Genomic DNA, 17,869 nt, shown 5'->3' on the forward strand with positions numbered 1-17,869 from the left:
TCGAAAATTCATAAATTCCACAATTTGGTTTATATTTACTTTTAAAGATAATTTTAAAACGTTAACTAAAATATACATCAAAGGATCTATATTTTTTTTAAAAAAATAAAAATAAAATTGGAGTAGGGAAAATGAGAAGGGGATTACAATGTGTAGCATAAAAAACTATCGTGAATACTAGTAATTAGGATCTAAAGTAATATAATTTATGTAGTTTGCTCAAATTTATATCATAGGACAATTTATACTTGCCCAACATACTAAACAATCCCTCGTAAAGTTGTGAGATGACCCTATTCTGACCCTTTTTCATGTTCTCTTTGATTTATCACCTTTAAACATAAAAAAATGTCTTTAAAGTTTTTGCCAAATTCCTATTGTAGATGCACCCATACTCTTGCATGACGGTTAGAAAACAAATACCATAAATCACTTTAACTTTGCAATATAAAAAAGAAATACAGATAATTGAAACAATTTCAAAAAATCTAATTTTAATTATATAAAATAAAGTAATACAGAAATTTAATGTGATATAAAAAATTATAGCCTATCAAAAAACCGAATTAATAACACCCTAATTTCACCAGAAAATTGTGGACATGGATATACAATTTTTTCAGTTTTTGCCAAACCTACGATAGTAGGTGCAACGCCAACTTAAGGTAGGTACGCCAAAATGGTAGTGTTGCATTCTATTTGAGTACGCCAAAATGATACTATGCGGTTGTTTTATTTAAATTAAATTATTCTAGAATTATATCTACCCTTTATATGAACTAGATCAGATAATATCATAATTATTGGGGTTGTTCATGGTTATGGTTAAAAAATCAAACCGCAATCCAATTAAAAAAATTGATATTTGGTTTAATTTGGTTTTAAATTTTGAAAACCAATACTATTTGGTTTGGTTTTGGTTTTACTAAAAAACAACTGCAAAAATAATCAAACCGAACCGGCAAATTAGATATATAAATTTTATAATTATTTATATATTATTCATAAATAAAATATAAATATTTTGTTAAATTTTAAGTAACTTAAGTCTTTAACTTTACCATTTTCTCAAGCCCAACTATTACAATCCTAAGTCCAAATTCATCAAAATTTATTACTTTAGTCTTTACCTACCAAATCTTTCATAATATAGTCACAATTTCTCTTAATTGAATCACTTTGCTCGTGTAATGATAACTCTAGTATTGCTTAATTGAACCAACAATAACTTTTCTATGGATTGTTCATGGATTACTGTATTAGGTGTTTGTGTCTATCAAGATACGTATGTCCTCAAAAATTTATTACTTTCAAACCGAAAAAATCAGGAAAACTGAACCAAACCGTCAATAACCAAACCAACAATTATTTTTTTCGTTTGGATTGGTTTGGTTTTAGAAATTTTAAAAATTGACTAGACTAATTTGGTTTTGATTTTAATCAATAATCGATCCAAATCGAACCACGAACACCCCTGATAATTATAATACAAAATATGTGCCAATTTTTAATAATACTCTCAATGAAAAATAAATATGGGTTAATACTCAATATCGCAATTATTGAACTAATTAACTGAGCACAATATTTTTTTAAAAATAAAAAATAACTGAACACAATATCTTTAGGAAATGATTTTAATATTTTTTTTTGCTACACAGATCATTTTTAGAGATTGACAAGGGCATCATCGTGATAAAACCACATAGATACATGAAAAGAGGCCTAATCCATAAATTTGCCCCTACTCTTAAATATAAAATTGAACTAACACATTCATATCACGTAGCATCATACATGATAATTTTATGTTCTACATTGCATCCTACGTGTATCATGTTACGTAGGACATATATGTTTACTTATTCAAATTATACAAATTTAAGTGTGTATAGTAGTTGTACACACCTAAAATTTAAGAGCAAAAAATCAGTTGAAGTCAAGTTAAATGACACATTTATGTATTATCCCCATAAAAAAAAGAGAACAACTTTTTAAGGGCCGTTTGGTAGAACGTAGTAGAGAAAATAATATTGATTTTTTTTAACTTAATAGTGTTTTTAATTTATGTTTAACGTATTTGATACTATGATTTTTTGTACTTATCAAATCATGATATTAGTAATATAAAAGCTATTAATACAAAAATAAACATGATTAAAGATAAAATTATCATTAAAATTCCTCAAAATATACAAAGTTAAAAGAATATAAAAAGTATTTTTAAAAGTAAATAATACCATAGGGTTAGTTGTCCAAACATTATTGTTCGATACAATTTATGCATCAACCATCCAACTAAATAAAACCTATAAGAAGGGGGTCACTAAAAATAATCCTATTCTTTCTCACTGTTTAGGCACACTCATTGTGCTCTCCGCCACTTCTCTATTTGCATTCTTTCAGATCTATTCCTCTCTCTTTCTTTCTTTTGCATCCATCAATGGCTTCTATTACAGGCTCATCAGCTACCGCCATGTCCTGCTCCTTCAAGGTAAATCAGGTTATATCTTTCGATCAGTTTCTCCGATCCTTCACTCTTTTGATGTTATGATTTTCTCGATTTCGTTTTCGGAACTCTTCGTTTTGTGCATCTGATATTCAATTTCTGGAGTACTTTTTGTTGGAATTTGATGGTCTTTGAATGATTTTTGTGAATAAGGCATGTTGATTTTACATGAGTTTTAAGTTTTGTATAATGAGATTTGAAATCATGAAAATAAGATATGTTGCTTACTGCTAGTAGGGGTGTTCATGGTTTGGTGAAAAAATAAAAGCTAACCGCAAACCAAACCAAACCAAACCTATTTAAAAAATGGACATTTTGTTTGTTTTTAAACTTAAAAATCAATAATATTTAGTTTGGTTTTGTTTTTTTAATTAAAAAACAATCAATAAAAAACCAAACTGATGAATTATATACATAGATTTTATAATTATAAAAAACCAAACCGAACATTTTCATAAATAATTATAAATGTTTTATACCTTTTACTGATTAATTTGATTTGTCTACCCTTCAATGGCTTGGGATCTAAAGTTGGGTTGAAGTGTGTGACCTCATCTAAAAGCTTAAGTGGTTAAAGAGAGCACACTTTATTAGTTAATAATATTGTCAACACGCCCTTCACTTGCGGGCCTTAATATTTTTCATGGGCCAAATACGTGATTTTTTTTTTAATTTGGGTGGCGGTGAGATTCAATCTCAGGTGGTATAACGTTGAAGTGTGTGACCATCTCATTTAAAAACTTAAGCTGTCATAGAGAACACACTTTTATTAGTTAATGATATTCTCAATAGGATATTATTTTTGTATATTGTCTCTACAGATGCAATTTAAACATGCTAAAGGTTTGGAATAATGTTGAAAAATAATAGAAGATTTGGATGTATTCATTTTGTGATAGTAGAGAGAAACTTATTGATTCATAATGTTCATTTGAAACAATTGTCTTGTGTCTCGGTTACTTTACTATTATCAATTTATCATGAGCTAGTTGTAAATCGAAAAACCGAACCAAACCAATGTTTTCTATTTGGTTTGGTTTTAGATATTTAAAAATAGATTAAATTGGTTTGATTTTGGATTTAATCAAAAACCGATCCATGAACATCCCTACATACTGCAACATGTAAAGACTAGTTGATGGTGTAAATATTGTTGTATCTATAATTAAGCTCTACAATAGATTTTCACTGTCAATTTGTTTGTTTCTTGAAGTTACTTGTCCTATTGTTTCTCTCGGGATTTTTAATTCTATGGCTGATGAAAATTGAAAGGATGAGGAACCAAAATTCTCATGTAATTTTATTTTGAGGAAGTAATCAATGAAACACAAAAAATGTTTAACTCTTTGCCATATATTAAGTCCGTCATTCCAGGTAAATATTTGAGCTTCTAAAAGAGTAGAGAACCAGTTTCCCACTCTCCCCCTAATCTGTGTCAGGGAAATAATTAAACATTTTGTTCTCTTGTTTATGCAGGAACTTAACCGTGTCTCGAATTTGAAGACATCTTCTCTTTCATTCAAGGGGATTAGCTACTCTTCCATCAGAGTGAATCCAGCCACTCGTCGCCTCAGTATTACTTGTGCGGTATTGTCTTGTAACCGAGTGTTCTCTTTTTTGTGCAAATGTGTTTTCTAGTTGACCTCTAACCATAATTGTTGTGATTCATTGCAATACGGCCTGTTTTGCTATGAGCAAAACTGATACTGTATTTTATTTTAAGCACCAACAATTAGTGGTTAAATTTGTGAATTAGATACTAAGTTATCTTAAGTTGCTTTGTGGAGATCACTAATTAATCAGTAAGTAGCTATTATAAATTTATAGAATGAGTAAATTAAAATAAAGTGGATACCACCCGACTTAGTATCTTATCATGGTAGGTTTCCTTATTCCTGGTAGTATCTTAGCTGTGGCTTTGTTTTGATCGTTTGTTTCTTACTCTTCTACTGATAAATGCACAAACAGAGGAATTCGTTTTAGGGAAAAAAGGGAATAATTAAAGAGATAGTTTGTTGTGACAAACCATATTTCATTCTGGAAATTCTCTTTTAAAATTATTTTATTTCTAAATTAATAAAGGAAAAGGAACTTTCTTTCTAAAACATAAGCAAACTGACCAGGATCCTTCCCTCATCAATACTGTGCAGCCATCCTCCATTTGTTCATTTTTGCTACTTGCCCACTTTTCCCTTGGGCAATAAATTTTTAACAGAAACCTAAGAAAAGCAATAAAAGGAACAAATGTAAAATTGAGAGAAGGATATTAGTTGCTCCTGATAGGGGGTGTGCTTCTAGCGATTAAGGGAAGAAAGGCTTTGTTAAACAAAAACTTAACAGGACTTTTTGTGATATTTCAGATCTCAGGGTGCATTTAGTGTAATTGAATTTTCTATTGCCCAAGAAAAAGCAGGAAATTCTGCTTAGCTGATCTACAGCATTTGTGCACATTTTATGTTCACGTCTCTTAAATCAAACTATTTTCATCAGTACTGACACTATATTTATTGAGACTGTTTTGTGATTAACCTCTTCATCCTAAAGATTATCTTTTTTTTTTCTCACTTTCCTGTTCTACATGTGACATGGAATTTTGTGGTCTGTAATTCAAAATATAGCTTTTTTTTCTTTTTCATATGCAAGTTATTAAAAATAATGAGAGTTGTATCTCTGCAGGCTAAGCCAGAGACTGTCAACAAAGTGTGTGACATTGTGAAGAAACAACTGGCTCTTTCTGCTGGTACTGAAGTCTGTGGAGATTCAAAGTTTGCTGCGCTTGGTGCTGATTCTCTTGATACGGTATGTAGTTTGGCACTAAGGCAATTTGTTGCAATGCATTGTAGTCTTTTCCGCAAAAATGGTTAGAACAATAAACTAATTTCAGTTTGGGCTTCAGCCAAATTAGTTACAAGGCTTGGTTGATGTCGTTATGTCTAATGTAGCATTTTGTTTCCCTGTATATGGTTTAGAGGAATTCAAATTGATTACAAGGGATAAAAAGTAGTGAATCGCCGCAAGGTGCTAGATCTATAGGCTTGTCCTTCCTCCATATGATATAGTTTCATACATTACTGTGATTAAAAACAAGTATGACGATATTTAAACACTGTTTCTGGAGTTCTTGGACAAAAGGAGTATCCTTAATTACCAATTCAAAAAAAAAAAGGAGCATCCTTGATATCCCTAGTGATGTGTTGACCTTTACGCTTAGCATATTGGCACGGCTATTTAATTGTTATAAGCCATGTTGAATGTACCAATCTAGTGAGTTCTCCCCCAAGAAAATAATACTAATAATCTTTAAGGGATAGCACTAACAGCAGAAATGTTCTCTTGTTGCTCTTCCTGTAACTATGCCTCAATGGCCCTTCCCTTGGGGCATGACACTCGATTATATATCTGAACACATTTATTTATGACTGCAGAAGTTAACGGACATAGTTTTCATGTTATTATGCAATGTATAATCTGTAATTTTTGTCAATACAAGTTCACTGATTTGGCTAAATCATTTATGTTGAATTTTCTTTCGTGTTCAGGTGGAGATTGTCATGGGACTTGAGGAAGAGTTTGGCATCTCCGTGGAAGAAGACAGTGCTCACAGTATTGCAACAGTTCAAGATGCTGCAGACCTGATTGAGGATCTCATTTCAAAGAAAGCTTGAGACTGAACTAAACTTTAGAACCTCAGCTAGTTTGCTTATTAGGGTTATCTCGTTTGGTTGTGTTTTACAGTTGAAGATGATGCAGTTTGCAATATTGAACTTTGTCTAATTAAAGAACTCTGTTTCATCAGAGAGGAAGCCTCGTGAGCTGTCTTGTTTTCGCCGAATCCTGCAATTAAATCTAAAGATATACATGTATATCTATTTTGGCTATTCCTTTATGCTACTGAGCTTTGGCGCATGAAATCCACACCATGTTGATATACAAATCTCAAAAGATCCGTGTTGAAATAAAAATAAAAATTTCATACCAATAAGACGGCCTACAAATGAAGAGCTTTGTTCACATATAAAGTTTTAATCTTTTCCTAGGCTAAAACTAAGCACAGTGATGTTGAGGTCAGGTAATCTTTGTTGGGGAAGGCGAAAACATTTGGAAGGATTTCGTAGTAAAAAAATTTTGAACTCAAAGTTCTGACCACGTGATTAGCCTGATAAAAGTTCACTGTCTCGAAAGAATCCATTACGTATCTTATCACTAATTAAGAGTTTCTTCCATGTATTGAGGAAGATACACTACAATATAGATAGAGGCCAGTTGGGGAGGGAGGCAACGAGATTTGTATGTATCTCAGATACTAGGTATATGTATCTTAGATACATGTAAGAGTGGTGAGCAAGAGACCAGTGAGATTGGGGAGGGAGGCAACGAGATTAATTGTATGTATCTCAGATACTAGGTATATTATATATCTTAAATACATGGCGAGCAAGAGGCCAGTGAGATTGGGGAGGGACGTAGGGAGATTAGTATGTATCCTAGATACTAGGTATGTGTATCTTAGATACATGCGAGAGTGCCGAGCAAGAATTATTATGTATCCCAAATACATGCAAAAATCCAATTGAATACAATGTATTATCTTTAGCAAATTTGACCTCAAACACATGTATATGAGAACGTATCTGGACGCACAGAAATATGATAAGTTACGTACTAGAGTGTTTTGTATCACTATAACTTCCCCTTGCTATTTGGCCCTTAAAAATTGAAATTATGATGCAAAAAATTGAACTTACAGCCGGCGGACAAAAGTGCAAATGAGGCTAAAGGAAGTGTATTTGTTCCTTTAGGATCATTGCACCCCTGTTCACTTTCTGGCGTGTAATTCTTCTTAGTTCATAGCTCAATGGAATGAGAAATATTCAAATTAGTAGTCTTTGACTTGTGTGTCCATTCTTGAATTGCAGAAATTAGGGCGGTGGTGTAAAGGGACGAAAATGAAATTCTTGGATTGGTACCTCAAAATTGCGGTTGGCTAGGCTGTTATTCATCATCAAAACTGATTTTTGTATCACTACTATCCTTTTTTCTCTCTCTTTTTCTTTCACTTAATTTCCTATACATTTTCATCTGGTTTTGATTTAGATTTCATCAAGTAAATCCAGCTCAATTAGAACCTATGCATGCGTTGTTATCCACTTTGAATCAGATGATAAGGTAACTGTAGATCGAAGAGAGCTTGGGAGAGTTCTCCTGAAGCTAAAGCTGTCAGAGAAGCTCTCAATCCATTTGCTAGTTGAAACTGTTTGGTGATCCTTTTGTGGCGGTTAATAAAGAAATAATGTTCCTTCTTAGTTTTAAGGCGAAATGGTTTGATAGACCCTGTACTTGTATATGAGTTTGTATTATGGACCCTTGTATTAACTCTTTACCAATTGAACCCATTGAAACCTAGTATTCAAATAAACAAAGTACTATATTATCAGAGCTCAGGTCAATAGAGTTCCCCTCTTGACATCTTCTGTTTAATTTAATCTATTGCTTCAGTCTTATCATTTATCTGCTTCTGTCTCATGCATAAGCTCCCACTCTAGCCCACCATTCCTCCGAACTCTAGTCTGTTCGAGTTTGCCATTTTTCTGCTTGAATAGTATTATATATGTAGTGATAATATATGGATATTACGAACTACATATATTGACAAACAATACTTGTACGATCTGTTGCTTAACCTCCAGGACTTGAATTTGGACACTGCAAGAAAGTGACTTGGATAGCACAACTGATTGCTGTTTCGACTTTCAACGTTTTGTTTTCCTGCGCGCCAACCGCCCGCCCCTTTCATGTTTACAAAGTGACGACTTGATGGATGGTTTTCGTAGTAATTTGAACTCTTGAACATGGAAACATTTTGCATTGCATGAGAAACTATTGTGAAAGTAAAAGCCAGTGTCTGATCTGACATGACCAAGCTTTATCAGTTTTATAAATGTATGCAATTAGTATATTGATAATCATGTAAGATCTGTCTGTTTTAAGTCCCTTATTTCTGTTGCTTCTGGGAAAAAAACTAAGATTCTAGCAATAAAGATATAATGAATTAATAGATTTTGACAATCATGTAGCATCTCTGTTTTAATTGTCATTTCAGTTACTACTGCTTGTTTCTTATGCTTTGGTTATCACACATTATTGTGTTGTTATGTGCTTCTTCTAGTATTGGTTGTCTTCCTTCCGTGTATTATTTGATATGGGTTACTTCAACATATAATATCCTAGATATATGTCAATCACACTAGATTTTTTGCTAGTGTTATTGAAACAACACCATTGTTTGCCATATTTGATTTGAAAATCTTCTCATTTTCTTGATGTTATAGAATTTTAAGTTTGAAAGATCAAAAAAAGAAAAAAAAAGCCCTTGGTCCTTCTAGAGTTGGATTGGGTTGAGCATTTTCAGGCCTTTCGATATGAAAGGCCTGTCCGCCCTAGCTCATCAAATTTCTTGGCCCGCAATGCCTTGACCGGATCAGGGGCGGCTCTACAGCTTTGCAAAAAAAGCAATTGCCTTAGGCCCCAAAATTTAAGGGGCCTCATTTTAAAAAATAAATAAATAGGTTATAAGTATTTTTTTAAAAAAATATCGAGTATTATTTGTAGAAAATAAAAACTTTTTATAAAAGAGCAAAGAAGTAATAGAAATTTAACAAATTATGAATACTATGTCTCAAGAAAGATCAAATAGTTGACTATAATAAACTTCATAAAAAATATATATTCAAATTTAAGGCCTCTATTCGGATTTGGCTTTAGGTCACCGATTTATTAGAGCCGCCCCTGGACCGGATTAGGCTGGACCGACCCTTTTTGACAACTCTACTACTAGGTAACAGCATCCTCATATATAACTTAAAACTCATTTATTTTTTCTATATATTCTTGTCCAATAAAAAATATGTTTCTTGGGTCAACGATTAATTAATACAAAGAAATTAAATTATCATGCATAATTCAATGAACTATATATGATTAAGAAGCACATGAATATCAAAACTATTCAGTTATCTACATGTATCAATTTTTTATTTGCTATGTATATAAAATCGTGCAAAGAAGTAGCTAATATAAAAAGAAGATAGAAATAATCATCCTATAAATATAGTTGAAAGAAGCCTATTCAAACACCAACAATAACATATTAATTTTTGAGTTAGTATATAGTATACATTAATTGGGTAGCTCTTTGTGTATAGAAAGAAATTGAAGGGTAAAAAATGAAGCCAATTATTTGTGTTCTATTTATTAGTGTAATGTGTTTGGGGATTTGCAATGCAGATAATAAAAAGCTGAAGATGAATTATTATCACAAAAGTTGCCCTTCAGTTGAAAAGATTGTTAAGGAAATAACATGGAGCAAAGTTGCTGCTGATCCAACCTTGGCTGCAAAGCTACTTCGACTTCACTATCATGACTGTTTTGTTAGGGTAAGTATCTTCCTTCTCCTATCGATATATATTCAGTGACAAAATTAGGATTTTACCAAAGGGTTCAAAATATGAAAAGTGACATACAAAAGAAGTTCAAGGGGTTATATATACCTAAAAAATATTTTTAATCAGGTATAAATAATATTAATTTTTTGTCTAAGGGGGTTCGAATCTGATATCTATATTGGGGTTTGATTAGTCATTTATCCTACTTAGGAAGTATTAAATTGTTTCCTATAAAAAATATTACTATCATTTTCATGATTCAAATACAAAGTCTTTGATTAAGAATGAAGACTATACTTACCACTCCATAACATTTTTCGCTGATCTTTTCTGTTAACTCTATCGAGACCTTCTCCGAGAGTTAATTATTATATATACATCACGTATTTGAAAGCAAAGTTTAACTTCTATACTATAACCATTTGCGATATATATTACACCATAAAAACATCTTAAAGATAACAATATGTGCTTTATGGTTTCGTCCATAATAAGTGTAACGAGTTACTTGAAAAATATATAACATGTTAAATTACATTGATTAATGCACATACGTAATAGATTATACATTGAAAATATTATTGTAGGGATGTGATGCATCAATTCTACTAGACGCGACTCCAACTAATAGTGGAGAAAAAACAGCAATACCAAATAAATCTGTAGGAGGTTACGAGGTTATCGATGATATAAAGAAGAAAGTAGAACAAGTTTACCCAAATCAAGTTTCTTGTGCTGATATTCTAACATTGGCAGCTCGAGATGTTGTTTCATACCAAGTAAGCACCTACATATATACAATTCACAATTTTAACATTATGTGTTTGAATTTATCATAACTCATTCGATTTATTAAGTTCAAAATATATTATTTATATTTGATTTAATGAATTTTTAACAAATATATACCAAGTTTGAGCCAACAATGTTAGGCTCGGAGTTCGGATGAATCCATAACTAAAGCACTACATTTAGGAGTATTGGCTACATGTTCGGCCTAAATATGTGCATATTATTAGCTTGGAATTTCAGTAACTAAAAAAATTAAAATTTAAAACTCATAAATTTCAAGTCTTAAGATTTCGCCTCTATTAATAAATAGGCAAAGAAGTAAAAGGTGAGCATTGACGTACTCTCTCGAATTATATATTGGTGTTTGATAAGTGTAAGAAATTACAAAAAAAAAACTTTTAACACAAGAAAAGTACTTTAGCAATTATATTAAATACGTAGAAATAAAGAAAGAGTGCCGTATAAAATAGAAAAAACAGAGTACTAATTAAAGTTTACTATATTGTTAATAATAGTTTGGGAGATCAATGTGGCAAGTTCCAACAGGGAGGAAAGATGGAAGGGTATCGATTGCATCGGAAGCATTAGACAGTTTGCCTTCTGCTTCTGCAAACTTTTCCACTCTTTTGGGACAATTTCAAGACAACAACTTGGACATTGTTGATTTGATCACTTTGTCAGGTTAGTAACTAATTTAAATTATTCTCTCCAATTAATTACACTAACATGCATGGTTTCTTTAAGGAAAGAAAAGTAGTATCATTTTGTAGTAATACTTGCTGACACAAAATTTAAGAAAATAAATGAATGTTTTAATTTTGTTCGTTAAATATATAAAAATATCAAGATTTTTCTTTTAAGTGAGTGGTGGTGAAAGTTTCATGTGTGTTTTCATTTAAATATAGTGAGGGTCTCAAAGGGTCGTTTGGTAGCTAGATAAAAATAAGATATTCATGTATTAATTTTCGTATGACTTATACAACGCTTGATAGGTAGATTGGAAATAAGTTATTCATGTATTAATTTTTGTATGACTTATACGACGCTTGATAGGTAGATTGGAAATAAGTTATTCATGTATAAAATTAAGGAAAAACTACATAATTAGACAAAAATTCCTATCATATTTACTAATTCTCCTTATAGTTTGATATAATTACATATTTTCTCACTAATTAATAATTTCATACGAGATTTCAAGTCAAATACACCTAGATACATGTATTTTTGCTACCAGATACACTAAAATAAGCATAGATCAGGCGAGTGAGATAGTATATGTATCCCAGATACATGTGAATCACACTAGATACATGTATCTGGGATACCAGATACAGGGATGGAGGCGAGCGAGAGAGTTAGATACATGTGAATCCACTTGAATACAATGTATATCCGAACGTATCTGAACACACCTAATTTTGATCTCAAATATCTGAACGCAGCAGATACATGTAACCGAAGTCCAAAATCTGATAAATTTTGTAATATTGCAAACTAGCGCGAATTTAAGTAATTAGCTCTTAAATTAGTGAGATTTCTGTAAGTTACCCTAAAATTAATATGACGTTTGGTTTACAATTTAGAAACCCGTAACTAATACATATTTAAGTTATGAGAGAATCTATGTTTATTTTATGTAGGATAGAAGGCGGAATAACTACTACATGAGTAACTTATCTCTTGGATAAAATTAAATATAAATTAACTCATAACTAAAAATATCTGCATAACTCTAACGAGCTAACAAACAACCCCGACTAATGATGAATTAATTATGATATGCAGGGGCACATACAATAGGAGTAACACATTGCACATTGGTTGCTAGAAGACTTTATAATTTCACAGGAAAGGGTGATGTTGATCCTTCATTGAATCCCAAGTATGCTACAACTTTGAGGAAATTATGTCCTAACCCTATTAATAGAGCAACTATTCTAGAAATGGATCCCAAAAGTTCTCTCTCTTTTGATAGCCATTATTTTGAGGCTCTGAATCAACATATGGGCTTACTTGGATCAGATGCTGCGTTAATGACCAACTCCCTTTCTGCTCTGATTGTAAGAAAGATGCAAAATCCACATGTTTTCTTAGCATTTTTTGGTCGTTCAATGAAGAAAATGGGAGAAATTAGAGTCCTCGCGGGTGGTGAAGGAGAAATAAGGAAGAACTGTAGAGTCGTAAATGCCTAAATCTTGTTTTATGTTTGAATTATGTATACATATGTTTAAAAAAATGTATACATATAATAAGATCATATTCATTCTGAATCATCTAATTTGAGCGTGGAACTGTAGCTCTGTTGATCAGTGTGATATGATCAACTTCTGAGATTATATTGTAATTTCAAAAAGTTTGTTAGTGTTTTGCATTTAGTTCATTACGTTTCCGTGACATAAAATCAAAAATAGTCCTGCACTGCATTTCCTGCCGTGCTATTAGCATTTAGCAATAAGGCAAGGCTTTTCTGGTTCATATCAACTCAATACTTTTGACGTGGAACATAAATTTATGTGTAAAAATATATTAAAATTGCAACAAATAGTAGGTTCAGACCCATAAGATTAAAATACAATGAGAAATCTTTAAGGTTGAACCCATAGAGCTTAAATCATGAATCCGCGCCTAGAAATGAATCTCCATTTTGTGGATGACCACTTAGGATTTGATCCAATTCATAAACAAAAGGTACGATCAAAATCATATAATGTTCACGTTCTGGTTCTGTTATCGGCTTCTCTTTTTATACAAATAATAAATCCGATGATCAAACAAACAGAAGGAAAATCAAACATACTTGATCCTATTAACATTGGTATGCAATTCATTGTTGCGCAAAAGGTGTTCTTCCCATTTTCCTCCATCCTTTTATTTCTCCTAAAATCAAACAAAATACAAAAGCTCGTATTTTCTATTATCAATGTTTGTCAATCCAAATCATGATATAAATATCTTAGTCCTAGCTATCATATTATATTAAATTTTTTGTTTCTTGCAAGCTTGCACCTGTATGTGGAAGCAGATCAAAACAGAATATGCAATGTGATGCACAAACGTCAATAAGCCAAGCAGGCGAAAAGGAAAAGAGGAAGTTGAAGAAAACTTGTTTTGGATTGAGAACATACAATACAAACAACTAAACCAAAGTACTGTCACTGTCTCGACTCTGGACACTAATTTAGTGGGAGAGAGAAGCATACTGATTTAACATGCTTTGCAGCTCTTCCTACAATATCCTGGAAGGCCTGCACTTCCCAACATATACTCTGGATTCTTGGTGCATTCGCCAAGAGCAGCCCATCTCTCACAATTCTCATCAGCATTGGTGCAATTTCCATCGATACCCACAGTTTTGTCAAAGGAATCCACATGAATCCACTTTGTTGCTGACCATTTCTCACCTTGAAGTACAGGGCACCCACCATGGAGGCTAATAGGATCAGGAGTGGCATTTGGATGGAGACTATAGAAAAGCAGGGCATCTCCTTTCCGTGGCTTCACTGATAAATTCCAAGAATACGAAAAAGCAGAGAAAGATGCACAATAAGTTTTAGCAAATACAACTATGCAACAATTCTGAGAGATTTTGAAATCGTATAGATTACCTGCTATGCCCTTCTTTGCACATTCAGACAAACTGTCATCCGCTGCCATTGACCTACGTCGATGAGATTCCTGTAGAAAGTTCCAATAATTGTTGAGTAAAGAATGTGTAGTAACAAATTTAAAAACAAAGAAGAAGAAGAAGCCAAGAGCAGACTGTATATAAATTTTGTGAAGCTAAATTGCAAATGCCATCTCATCAGTACCATTCAATTTATAGTGAGAAGAACAAAGAGACTTCTCTACTAAACAAACTAGAGAATCAAGCCAAACATATCCAAGCAAAAAACGCGACATTTTCCAAGCTCAGACCACTGCTTTAATAGTATAGCTCGCTGCAACGTAATAAGCCATAACGGAAGTTGGAAGCAGAAGTTCAGCATTTTATAATGGACCTCCATGCTTTTTTTCAGTTTTCTGATGTGCACACATGAGCCCTTCAATTGTGACACTATAAAGCTCTTGGTTCCCAAAATTATCTTGGTTTGGTATTCAGCATATTTTTACCCTCCAGTATTTAATCTTCCAAAATTTCAATAACACTACTTCAAAATTAATATATTACATTTAAACCCACCACATAAATAAAAGAATGCAGCTATTGTAAAGGTAGGCTAACAATGGGCACCTTAAAAGATAAATGCGCTCCTCATAACACAATAAGCAAAATGCATAATGTAATTGAAGCAGAAAAATGGAATCAACAGTAGATAAAACCTAAACTAACCTCTGCTTTTGGGAAGACAGTCTCACCTCCCTTTTCAACATCTGTGAGATACATAAGTACAGTGGCAAACCTGTGTCCACCTCGAGCAATATTAACATTGTCTACAAAGTAATCATAGTGCGGCTCATATTTCTGCCCCTCCTCATATCGTAGTACTTGTATTTCTTCTCCATTTTCTGTAAATAAGAAATAACTATCACGTACTTGGGGTAACTTAATGTTGTCTCTCCATATATTTCTAACCAGCAGATACAGTGACAAACTTAATGGATAGAACAAAGAATGAGTGTCAAAAAAGTTGTTCATAATTTAATTCAAGGAGAATATTCTTGAAATATAGGTAATTAATAACTTAAGTCTTTGAGTAGTTGAAAAGTTAACAGTTTTTAGACTTTTAGTATAGCAGATATAGCATATCAGGTTTTTTTGAATAAAAATATATCCATTGTAAACCAATAAACAGTGAACAGAACAAATAATATTTTAAACCAAATCGATTTCATCTCTTTTAGTAGGTTGCACTCTTTAATCGACACCAAATTGTGTCATTCTCAGTCTTAAAGCTTAGTGAAACTCAACATCTGCAAAACCTATTACAGTTTGACTTGTCAAATGATATATAGTATAAAAGAAGGAATTATCATTTAATGTACATACAACTATAAACATTTTACTGAAGTGAGTTAATTTTGTACATGACAAGACTGATAGGTGACATATTACAGAGAATCTTGAATATGCAACTAACTATTGATGAGTTCAGACAAAATTCACATAGAAGTATCGTTTAGGGGATGCCACACCTTTGGGTAGAAAGGTCCAAGTTGCTATCTTATCCTCTATCCCTGAGACAATAGGATCCTGTGGCATGAGAAAAGATTTCACAAAATCAAAGATGCGGAAGTTATCAAGTATGAAGCAGTGAGTTTGTCTTTAAAACAAGTGATATCATCTGAAGCCTGTAATAAGTCATATGCTAATCATTAAAGGGAGCAATCATCAATTATCAGATTAAAACAACAATAACTATGTTGGAGATGGGCGGGTATGGAAAAGTGGATCAATGAGAAGGATTGATGCCAACTGAATCCGTATCATTCAACATTAGTAAAAGATGTGAATGATGTGATACATAACGGAACCTCATCTTGTTCTGCAGATGTTTAAGGTACTTTGCATCCCAAAAAGAAAACGCGGACACACAACATAATTTGTTTTCTTCGAATACAGAGATGAGAAAACTAACATATGCAACCACTGTTAATAGTCAAAGATCAAAAACCATTATCGCAGGATCATGTAAGTGATAGAAAATGCTAAATCAAAGCTCAAAAACTGAAGATCCAGAAAATTGCAAAGACTAGCATGTGCACATTGAAAAATATGAGTTGCATAATCACAGCATTTAAAGATAAAATAGTAAAGTGGCAAAATTATACATAAAACCAACCTTAGCTTTGGAAATGAACATTCCAGAGCTGGTCCTAACCTCACTGTGCTTACTCTTTCCAGACTCATTATCTGCCACAGCAGATCTCTTCAACTCCGATTTCGCCTACAATACAATCCCCAAATTCAAAAAATCCACACACAAAAACTTTAATCTCCTACCAAAAAAAATTAAAAAGAGAAAATGAGAACTCACGAGTGATATCAAGTGATTGCATTCTTCATCCGTAAGAAATCCTTCATATACAAAAGCTCTGTAAACAGTCGAAAATCAATCCATTAAAAAACAACAAACAGGGAATTAAGAAGTAGTAGAAGCAAAAATACCTAGGTTTCCATGAAATTTGCTTGGACTTAGATGGATTGATGATCGCTGAGCTGGATGATTCGTGTATGAACGCTATGATGAAGATGAGGAAGAAGAAACTCGCCAGCTGAGAAGAGTTATTCATGAATTCACACTAGCAAAAATGCACTACAACAAAATTTGTGAGATCAATTTTGCTCTCTAATTGTAAATCTAAATTCAGTTGACTTGAAGCAGTAAACTGACACAAGATACCCAAGGGACTGTAACAAAGGTGACAAATGTGGTGCTTGCGGTTGAATTTGGGAAAAAGGTTAAGGGTGTGTTTGGTATGAAGGAAAATGTTTTCCTAGAAAATGTTTTCTTGGAAAAACAAGTTGATTTTTGACTTATTTTCTCATGTTTGGTTGGTGAGTAGAAATATTTTTTCGAAAAAGATTTTTAGTGTTTGATTTATGAATAAAAAATGTTTTTGAAAAATTTCTTTTATTTTTACTAGAGTAAAAAATAATTGTTGAAAATTGAAAATATTTTTTAAAAACAAACTTAATTTTTTTTTTGGGGGTGGGCGCTGGTAGGGGGTGGGTGGGGGTCGAGGGTAGGGGTGAAAAATTAAAATTTTGAAGTTAAAAATATTTTTTAAAAAACAAACTTAAAATTTTGTTTGGGGGGTAGGGGGTGGGGGGTCGAGGATAGGAGTGAAAAATTGAAATTTTAAAGTTAAAAATATTTTTTAAAAACAAACTTAATTTTTTTTTTGGGGGGCTGGGGGAGCTGGTAGGGGTTGGGTGGGTGGGGGTCGAGGGTAGGGGTGAAAAAATGAAATTTTGAAGTCGAAATTTTTTTTTAAAAATAAACTTAATTTTTTTTGGGGGGTGGGGGCTGGTAGGGGGTGGGTGGGGGGTGGGGGGGTCGAGGGTACGGGTGGAAAAAATGAAATTTTGAAGTCGAAAATATTTTTTAAAAACAAACTTAAATTTTTTTTTGGGGTGGGGGGGGGGGGGCTGGTAGGGGGTGGGGGGTCGAGGGTAGGGGTG

The 17,869-nt window shown here is 32.6% G+C and overlaps 3 protein-coding genes across 4 annotated transcripts; 2 read left to right on the forward strand and 1 right to left on the reverse strand.

The window, feature by feature from the left end:
• The first annotated feature begins 2,304 nt into the window (after positions 1-2,304).
• On the forward strand, positions 2,305-6,366 carry LOC125838252 (acyl carrier protein 1, chloroplastic-like). 2 transcript variants are annotated; one of them, XM_049517335.1, is made up of 4 exons: positions 2,305-2,494; positions 3,986-4,096; positions 5,186-5,308; positions 6,049-6,366. In XM_049517335.1, the coding sequence occupies exons 1-4, from the start codon at positions 2,444-2,446 to the stop codon at positions 6,172-6,174; spliced, it is 411 nt and encodes a 136-aa protein (XP_049373292.1). In that variant the 5' UTR covers positions 2,305-2,443; the 3' UTR covers positions 6,175-6,366. The 2 variants fall into 2 exon arrangements, with proteins under 2 accessions (XP_049373292.1, XP_049373291.1); XM_049517334.1 differs by having other exon boundaries at positions 2,361-2,503.
• Positions 6,367-9,732: 3,366 nt separating this feature from the next.
• LOC125838227 (peroxidase 24) lies at positions 9,733-12,938 on the forward strand. Its single transcript, XM_049517303.1, has 4 exons — positions 9,733-9,942; positions 10,539-10,730; positions 11,259-11,424; positions 12,532-12,938. The coding sequence occupies exons 1-4, from the start codon at positions 9,733-9,735 to the stop codon at positions 12,936-12,938; spliced, it is 975 nt and encodes a 324-aa protein (XP_049373260.1).
• Positions 12,939-13,777: 839 nt separating this feature from the next.
• On the reverse strand, positions 13,778-17,085 carry LOC125838229 (probable prolyl 4-hydroxylase 4). Its single transcript, XM_049517306.1, has 7 exons — positions 16,853-17,085; positions 16,722-16,779; positions 16,527-16,631; positions 15,880-15,937; positions 15,077-15,252; positions 14,352-14,421; positions 13,778-14,246 (listed from the first exon to the last, which is right to left on the reverse strand). Exons 1-7 carry the CDS (start codon positions 16,975-16,977, stop codon positions 13,951-13,953), a joined length of 888 nt encoding a protein of 295 aa, XP_049373263.1. The 5' UTR covers positions 16,978-17,085; the 3' UTR covers positions 13,778-13,950.
• Between the last annotated feature and the right edge of the window lie 784 nt (positions 17,086-17,869).

Source organism: Solanum verrucosum, unplaced genomic scaffold, assembly GCF_900185275.1.
Source record: "Solanum verrucosum unplaced genomic scaffold, falcon-dt-bn FXZP01000079.1, whole genome shotgun sequence".
NCBI lineage: Eukaryota > Viridiplantae > Streptophyta > Magnoliopsida > Solanales > Solanaceae > Solanum > Solanum verrucosum.

What these genes read in the sequence shown, in the direction of transcription:
- LOC125838252 (XM_049517334.1), top strand. Translation starts at nt 2,444, where the DNA reads ATGGCTTCTATTACAGGCTCATCAGCTACCGCCATGTCCTGCTCCTTC. An exon ending in GCCTCAGTATTACTTGTGCG is followed by an intron (nt 4,097 to 5,185) that starts GTATTGTCTTGT and finishes GTATCTCTGCAG; the next exon opens with GCTAAGCCAGAGACTGTCAA. An exon ending in GTGCTGATTCTCTTGATACG is followed by an intron (nt 5,309 to 6,048) that starts GTATGTAGTTTG and finishes TTTCGTGTTCAG; the next exon opens with GTGGAGATTGTCATGGGACT.
- LOC125838227 (XM_049517303.1), top strand. Translation starts at nt 9,733, where the DNA reads ATGAAGCCAATTATTTGTGTTCTATTTATTAGTGTAATGTGTTTGGGG. An exon ending in ATCATGACTGTTTTGTTAGG is followed by an intron (nt 9,943 to 10,538) that starts GTAAGTATCTTC and finishes ATATTATTGTAG; the next exon opens with GGATGTGATGCATCAATTCT. An exon ending in TGATTTGATCACTTTGTCAG is followed by an intron (nt 11,425 to 12,531) that starts GTTAGTAACTAA and finishes TATGATATGCAG; the next exon opens with GGGCACATACAATAGGAGTA.
- LOC125838229 (XM_049517306.1), bottom strand. Translation starts at nt 16,977, where the DNA reads ATGAATAACTCTTCTCAGCTGGCGAGTTTCTTCTTCCTCATCTTCATC. An exon ending in TGTTCATTTCCAAAGCTAAG is followed by an intron (nt 15,938 to 16,526) that starts GTTGGTTTTATG and finishes CTCATGCCACAG; the next exon opens with GATCCTATTGTCTCAGGGAT. An exon ending in TTGGACCTTTCTACCCAAAG is followed by an intron (nt 15,253 to 15,879) that starts GTGTGGCATCCC and finishes TCTTATTTACAG; the next exon opens with AAAATGGAGAAGAAATACAA.